We start from the raw sequence: 8,756 nt of genomic DNA, 5'->3' as shown, positions 1-8,756 counted from the left end.
GATGCATTAATGTAATCTGTTCCTTCTCCAACCAGAGACGACAATCCTACTCTTGATCGTTCAACTGTGAAATATTATAGAATACAATAGTTATTGAAATGCTTGATTGACCATTAGACACATCATGCCTGTGCCTAAAGGTGAGGCAAAAAGGGGGTCTTTCTTTTTAGAATGATTGATTTTTATTTAATTATTAATAAATTGTATTAACAAAGTGCCAAAATATTATGCAGCCTTGTACATTTAATAGGGATTACAAATGACGGACAGCTAGAAACAATAAAACAGGAGATGAAGAGAACCCTGGCCAAAAGAGCTTACAATCTAAAAAATTTCTTCCCACCAAAAGATATACAGTAATCTCGTATAAAATTCCATTCATACTAATAAATGATTATAAATTCTAGTTAGAACAAGAAAATGCTATGTGTACAACTGTGTACTTTCTAAATAAGAGTATACAAATAACAGAAGACGCAACTGTTTCCACATTGGTAGTTTTAAAATCTATTTGCTTTGTTATTAGATTTGAGTAATATTTTATAGAGACAATATGTTGTATACTGAGGTTTGGATTTTATGTTCTAGGTCTTAGGTGCTAGGTGTCCCAACTGGTGTCTACACAATAAATTGCCACCAGTAGTATAAAAATATTATTTTTTAAGTGCACGTTTCTCATTATTTTACTGGTTCAAACCTAGAGGAGAAAAAACAAAAAGAAAAAGAAAGGACAGCTGTCCAAAAATTCATGTGTATATCACATTGCAAGGTAAACAGACCTCTGATTGGCTGGATGGTTTTTAAATGACCATCTTAAATATAAAGCTTTACTTATGCTAAGGATGGTGGGACATTTAAAACCAAATATCTCTTTTCATCTGTGTATTCCTGTTTTTCCATAGCGGTGATGTGATGACTTTATGAGCTGGATTTATGCCATGCAGTAAGGTCTCAGAATAATTTATTCAATAAACATCTTCTGCATTATTAAACAGGACTCTGCAAAACTGGAACTTTAGTCTTTTAATACAGCTCTCCAGTCCAATATAAAAAAAAAACTTTAATGTAATTAAATACACAGGTCAACAAAAAATTAGTTTTTATAATCATCAGAAACCACAGCAAACTTTTCAGATTTTTCCCTAACACGTAGAGTTCCTCAGTACTATTATAGTTAACATTGTACGTCCATGTATTTTGTACTAAAACGTAAGCACCATTGAAATGAATGTTATTAGATCTTCAGTGTGAAGTAAAATAAGGCACACTGTGGTATAGATCTACTGAACAGTGTCAGTCAGGTAGCATTGCTTCTTCAGAAATGCTTAGAGTATGATTCTCTTGTGTACTCTTTGTCTGGATTGTCGCGGTACAGCATCCAGCAGTAGTCAGTCATCATACTTTCATTCCATAAACCTTGGTAGCAGTGCTCCATTAACTGAATGTCCTGGTGAAAACGTTCTCCTTGTTCATCACTCACCATACCAAGATTTTCCGGGAAGAATTCTAGATGTGAGTGCAAGAAATGTATTTTTAATAACATGCGACAACCCAGTTTCTGGTATGAATCAAGCAGATTCTCAACTCCTTCTTTGTATGCAGGAGACTTATAGTTGTCCAGGAAATTTTCACACAGCCACTTGAATGCATCCCAAGCTTCTAGCTCAGCTGCTGAGAGATTGTTTGCAAACATCCTCCTAAAAAAACAGACTTGATCTGCTGCCCTATAAATATCCCTTCCTTCATTTTTGCAGTGCTTATGTTTGGAAACGTCTCAAACAGGTACTGAAAATGGAGTTTGATTTACCCATGGTCTTTACAAGGTTCTTCATCAAGCCTAACTTGATATGGATAGTTGGCAGAAATAATTTATGCGGATCGACCAGAGGCAGAAAATTGACACGGCTTGTTCCGGGCCTATAGGTATCACTTTGTAGCCAATCACGATTGACATAATGGTCTCCCGTAGATCGGCTGTCCCACAGGCATAGGAAACAGCAATATTTTGTGAATCCTCCTTGCATTTGCTGCTTTATGCCGATTTAGCCAGTCACGCAGTCTGTTGGTACAACTGGTACAGATGACATGTGCAGCCCAAGATTTATCCTGGTTACCAATTGGACAACCGAAATATAATTTGTATATCTTTTAAAGTTCTGTGGTAATTTGGCGACGTTGTGCTTTCGTCGTGAATGAACCACACACGTAACAGAAACTGTCTGGATCATTAAGGCAATTTCTAGGCATGATGACAAATGAAATCAATCACAGTTAGTGTGGTCTCTAACCTTAAAAAAGAAAACTGTTGTTAAATGTTGTAATATGTTAAGGCTATTTATAACTAATTTCCTACAATATATAATTAGCTGCATCACAAAAACTAGACGTGCTAGAGAAAAACTGAACACAGATTTGAAATCTGCATCAAAAATACTACAAACATTATTCTCATGAAAATGACATGTTCATCTGACATGTTGACCTGTGAAATTAATAAAAAAAATATTCTATATTGTTTATGTAACATCAGTATAAATGCTAGAATTCTGTCTTTTGCATCTAGTAATTCACTGCAGACCACATATCAGGCCAGCTGGGTCAGTTGGATTTACCATTGCATTGCACTCACTTTAAAGTAGTTTAGGTACTGGGACTAAATTACTGTGTTTAGGCAGCACATAGAAAGTGGAAAGCACTGTGAGAAAATTAAAATGATGGAGTGATGACCATTGCTACACCGCTGTAAGATCTGGAGGGAGGATCAAGATTTAAAGTTATGGAATAGTGGTATCACCTCAGCAAAGGAAGGTAGGAGAAATCATTATCATCTTGTGATTTTAAGTTGCAGTTATTTTGTTTTGAAATATAAATATATATATTACAGTTTTATTAAAAGTATACAGTGTATACATACATACATAATGCCAGGATTAAAGTAAAGTAAAGTAAAAATTTAACAAACATATGTATCCAGAAGAAAAAAAGACAACTGTGTAACCACCCACCAGGTATTATGGAGGACGTTCTATTTTTATCCCTGTTTTGTGCCCTTAATGCTGTGGAGTAGTCACACTGAAGGATGTTGGGTTCATTTAGCAACTGAAATGACAACAGAAAAGTTTTTATTCAGCACAACCTAAAAGGAAAATATTCTAAGAATAATTAAGGTAGCTATAAACTCTAATAACCCATGCCATATTCAATTGTTTGAAAAATTTGACATTTATTAATAAAATTCATGACTACTATTCTCGGGTAAATGATGGTCTTTTTTTACTTCAATTTTTTTTATGCTGGCAAGTGTTTATCGAACTTCTGGGTTCTGTTTTGTGCTCTTAAAATGGTCCACAAGAAGTACATTGTCTGTTTCATAAGGTTACAGTGTTCAAGGCTTATTCTTAAAAAAAAAGGTTGCCTTTCTTTCACAGCATATTCCACTAATAAATAGGAAGGAATGTGCTTCTGTTTTTCATTCATCCGGGAAGAATTGCTTCTTATTATGAACAGCATGTCATTTTATCTGACTCCTCTCAGTAATAATGTTTTGTAGAACATGCTAGAATGTCCAATACTAAATTCATGATTAGGCCTTTTTACAAAGCTCAAGGTAAATGCACTACAGCTGCAAAATTATATTAAAACATCCGCATTTTTGTCCTCAAGTATTGATAAAAAATAAATGAATTTGAAAAATACCATTGATTTAGGGTTCATGAAATAGTACATGACTTACCTTGAACTGCATCTCCAGCCTTGTTTTTCCAGATGGGCCCGTTGTTAGAAGAGAATTAACATAGGAGTGAATGTGATTCTCTGGTACCTCAGTTTCTCTGCTCAGAATAGCCTCCACTAAAGCATCATGAATGAAGATGTACTGCTCCTAGATGTGTCCATAAAAAAATATTAGGTTTTTATGTATTGTAGTAATTATATGCTCAACCAGCTTACAAAGGTTTCTGGGGAGCAGAATGTGAAAAAGTGTATCACACACAAAGATCCCTTTAGGTCAAAATATTTATGTAAACACAGTTTGTCCATTTCATCAAGCATTTGTCACTGTTGTCCTTGGAACACATATGTCTTACACTTTATGCTTACATTTTACAGATATTACTTATAGATGTGTTGTCCAAATTTCTTACCTCTGTTTGCACCAGGTAATTTCTTTGAGATCGAATATGCTTTAGAAAGCCAAAAATGTTTACTGTTCCTTCTTGGTGAATTTGCTGCAGCATACTATCTAAAACAATGTAGGTTCCAGTCCTTCCTACTCCAGCACTGCACAACAAAGTAACAGCAGACATGAACCGAATGCTAAAGACTGTGCAAACAGACATTATATAAATATGTTGACGTTCAACACCTTTGTAATCTTGTATAAATACCATACTGCAGGTGCAAAAAAAAAGAAAGAACTTGTGAAAAATAATCCAGATTTCTAGACATAACCTTGTCTAGAAAAAAAAAAAAATGTCAAATAAATGGTTCCACCATACATTTATCATGAAGCCCCCAAATTTTCTAAGCATCATACTAAAAATCCTTCTACTCAAACCTATATAATTTTAAAAAGAAGATAATATAGGCAGAATTTGTGTAAAAGTATACTGCCATCGGTACAAATATTATTGAGTCCCAGCCTAATGATGAATTTGAATTTGGTGTCCTGCTTGTACCCAACAAACAGCAGGGGATCACATAGTTGACTGTAAGGCAACTCAGTAAAGTAGTACTCTGCATGCCTTTAAATATATCATGAAAGTATTTACATTATATTTCATTTTTTGAACATTGTAATGATGACTGGAGATTCTCTTGTGATAACTGTGCAGCAGGGATGAGCAACCATGAAAAACAATATACACATCTATAATTATTACAAAAATGTATTTACATGTTTAGTTCCAACATACCAGTAAGAAGGTAAATTAGGTTTTGTAGTGCGTTTTTCTGTTCTGTAAGCCAATGAATAGAATGTAGGTCACACACATACATTAGTGGGTTTACAAAAGTGAGAGAGTTCAGGGTTATTGTCACTAGAGTGTGATAACATTCACATGTTTAGGGTAGTAGCACAAAGCTTACAGAACTACAGGCTCGTCTTTTTATGTTACAACACTATATACCACAACAGGGGTGGATAGATTACTGTGGAATGCATACATTCCTTTGAATTGTGTAGTTTTATGTTTTTTAGTTAGAGCTGCCTTCTTATTTAATGCTGATATTGAAATAAAAGAAAAAGAAATGTGATCTGTGTCATACTTGTACCCAAGGGGGCTTCCTCTTCTGCATAATTCTTGTCCTGGCCTTGCTTTAATGTGCATCTATATTATGCTGTAAAGAACAGCCTGAAAGCACATATTTTTCAATAATGTATGTATCTGTACCATTAACCAACCTCCTTTAAAGTGTATATTATTGTTTGTTTGTTTAGTATGTATATTATTCATAGATAGTTTTCAATTGGGTATACAAAAGGCTCTTCAGGAATCTGAAATTTTACATGCAGAGAGGAAAAAAATGAAAAGAACTAGCATAAAAGGGCTTGTATTGCAGGATAATAGGTAAGTGATAAAAAACAAAACAGATTTTAATTGGTTGTAAAAGAATACTATGGGAACACAGTGTCAGCCACAGTGGCTTTTTATTGCATCTAGTTTTTCAGTGTAGACTGAATGGATTGTAAGAATATAATTATTTATGAGACTTATATAGGAAGAATAAATACAATCAAGCCCTAAGTACCTCCATTTACATGAATGACTAGAGATATACCAGATCCTTGCTTAAAAGGGTTGACTTAGTTGTTCACTGATAACACAGCTTGTGGAATGATCTGCTGTATAAATCAGATGTCACAAGGACCATGGCTGGGTGGAAGACACTTATGAATACCATCTTGCTAATTGTGTGTTAGTCAGTGAAAGCATGCATGAAACCATTAGAAGACACTTGAAAATGCATAAACCAAAAAAAAAGTATATTTTATAGGTATAGATGAATTACAATGTTTATGGACATGTGGAATATTTCTACTTTGCTCTTGGATATAAAAAAATGCTTAATAAAGATTCTGACAAAGTTATAAGACTTGTCATAGCAATACTTGTCATAGCAATACTAAGACTGAAACACAAAGAAGAATATGTGATTTGTTGCAGCTGCTGCATAGTGACATTTATTCCAATAATGAACAGTGAAAAATAATCCAGATTTCTAGACATAACCTTGTCTAGAAAAAAAAAAAAATGTCAAATAAATGGTTCCACCATACATTTATCATGAAGCCCCCAAATTTTCTAAGCATCATACTAAAAATCCTTCTACTCAAACCTATATAATTTTAAAACGAAGATAATATAGGCAGAATTTGTGTAAAAGTATACTGCCATCGGTACAAATATTATTGAGTCCCAGCCTAATGATGAATTCGTATTTGGTGTCCTGCTTGTACCCAACAAACAGCAGGGGATCACATAGTTGACTGTAAGGCAACTCAGTAAAGTAGTACTCTGCATGCCTTTAAATATATCATGAAAGTATTTACATTATATTTCATTTTTTGAACATTGTAATGATGACTGGAGATTCTCTTGTGATAACTGTGCAGCAGGGATGAGCAACCATGAAAAACAATATACACATCTATAATTATTACAAAAATGTATTTACATGTTTAGTTCCAACATACCAGTAAGAAGGTAAATTAGGTTTTGTAGTGCGTTTTTCTGTTCTGTAAGCCAATGAATAGAATGTAGGTCACACACATACATTAGTGGGTTTACAAAAGTGAGAGAGTTCAGGGTTATTGTCACTAGAGTGTGATAACATTCACATGTTTAGGGTAGTAGCACAAAGCTTACAGAACTACAGGCTCGTCTTTTTATGTTACAACACTATATACCACAACAGGGGTGGATAGATTACTGTGGAATGCATACATTCCTTTGAATTGTGTAGTTTTATGTTTTTTAGTTAGAGCTGCCTTCTTATTTAATGCTGATATTGAAATAAAAGAAAAAGAAATGTGATCTGTGTCATACTTGTACCCAAGGGGGCTTCCTCTTCTGCATAATTCTTGTCCTGGCCTTGCTTTAATGTGCATCTATATTATGCTGTAAAGAACAGCCTGAAAGCACATATTTTTCAATAATGTATGTATCTGTACCATTAACCAACCTCCTTTAAAGTGTATATTATTGTTTGTTTGTTTAGTATGTATATTATTCATAGATAGTTTTCAATTGGGTATACAAAAGGCTCTTCAGGAATCTGAAATTCTACATGCAGAGAGGAAAAAAATGAAAAGAACTAACATAAAAGAGCTTGTATTGCAGGATAATAGGTAAGTGATAAAAAACAAAACAGATTTTAATTGGTTGTAAAAGAATACTATGGGAACACAGTGTCAGCCACAGTGGCTTTTTATTGCATCTAGTTTTTCAGTGTAGACTGAATGGATTGTAAGAATATAATTATTTATGAGACTTATATAGGAAGAATAAATACAATCAAGCCCTAAGTACCTCCATTTACATGAATGACTAGAGATATACCAGATCCTTGCTTAAAAGGGTTGACTTAGTTGTTCACTGATAACACAGCTTGTGGAATGATCTGCTGTATAAATCAGATGTCACAAGGACCATGGCTGGGTGGAAGACACTTATGAATACCATCTTGCTAATTGTGTGTTAGTCAGTGAAAGCATGCATGAAACCATTAGAAGACACTTGAAAATGCATAAACCAAAAAAAAAGTATATTTTATAGGTATAGATGAATTACAATGTTTATGGACATGTGGAATATTTCTACTTTGCTCTTGGATATAAAAAAATGCTTAATAAAGATTCTGACAAAGTTATAAGACTTGTCATAGCAATACTTGTCATAGCAATACTAAGACTGAAACACAAAGAAGAATATGTGATTTGTTGCAGCTGCTGCATAGTGACATTTATTCCAATAATGAACAACCTTTTCCTAAATATATACCTGCAGTGTACAACGACAGGTCCACTGGAAGACTGCTTGGCAGCTGAGGCCTTCCTGACAAATGTAAGGACAGGAAGAGTATATTCAGGAACACCCATATCAGGCCATTGCGTGTAGTGCTAGTGTGTAACTATACGCTCACTGCCTCTTCCTTTTTGAGAACCCTGAAAAAAAAAATCATTATCATGAGATTTTTAATTAATATGTGAATTGTAAAACAATCTAGGGAAATAATAAAACTTTATTTTAGTATCTGATATCTAGTATTGGGGGTTTCTATTCTGAATTACTTCTGCTCCATACCAACAACCACCGAGACTGGAAATAGGGAAATTTGGCCACTTTTGTGTGTTTCAGACACTTGGTAAGTAAAATTTCAGGAACGAGCTTATAGTAAAAGTTGCTAAATACAACAATATACATTTGTTTGTCTGTACAATACTACTTTATTTGCTCCAATTTTCTGGGATATATATATTTATGTAAAACACAACAAACCTTCTTGATTTTGGTGTTTCGAAGAGTAAAGATGCGTACAGTGTAATACGCCAGGACTTGAATGCTTTTTTGTGTGACCAAAAATGTGCCATATTCTTCACTGCCATCACTTGGCCAATACTGGTCACATTTCCTCTGAAAAAAAAAAACACAACATTATTCTTAGTTGAAATTAGCTTTAAATACTGCAGTTATTTAAGCACAAATTTAATGTTTCAGACAACTGAAGGTACATGGATGTAGCATCATCCAGGATGT

General features: G+C 34.0%; 1 protein-coding gene across 1 annotated transcript in view; it reads right to left on the bottom strand.

Annotated features, from left to right (window-relative positions):
• The window catches only part of PTPRZ1 (protein tyrosine phosphatase receptor type Z1), a 109,067-nt gene that overhangs the window by 8,577 nt on the left and 91,734 nt on the right, over positions 1 to 8,756 (bottom strand). Inside the window, 6 exon segments of the mRNA XM_072399033.1 lie at positions 1 to 64; positions 3,006 to 3,099; positions 3,734 to 3,880; positions 4,143 to 4,278; positions 8,001 to 8,164; positions 8,499 to 8,633. Coding sequence (XP_072255134.1) covers positions 1 to 64; positions 3,006 to 3,099; positions 3,734 to 3,880; positions 4,143 to 4,278; positions 8,001 to 8,164; positions 8,499 to 8,633 — 740 coding nt within the window.

This window comes from Pyxicephalus adspersus, chromosome 2 (genome assembly GCF_032062135.1).
Source record: "Pyxicephalus adspersus chromosome 2, UCB_Pads_2.0, whole genome shotgun sequence".
In the NCBI taxonomy this organism is placed as follows: domain Eukaryota; kingdom Metazoa; phylum Chordata; class Amphibia; order Anura; family Pyxicephalidae; genus Pyxicephalus; species Pyxicephalus adspersus.
Note: the sequence above shows the minus strand (reverse complement) of the source record. Positions and strands in the feature narration are given on the sequence as shown.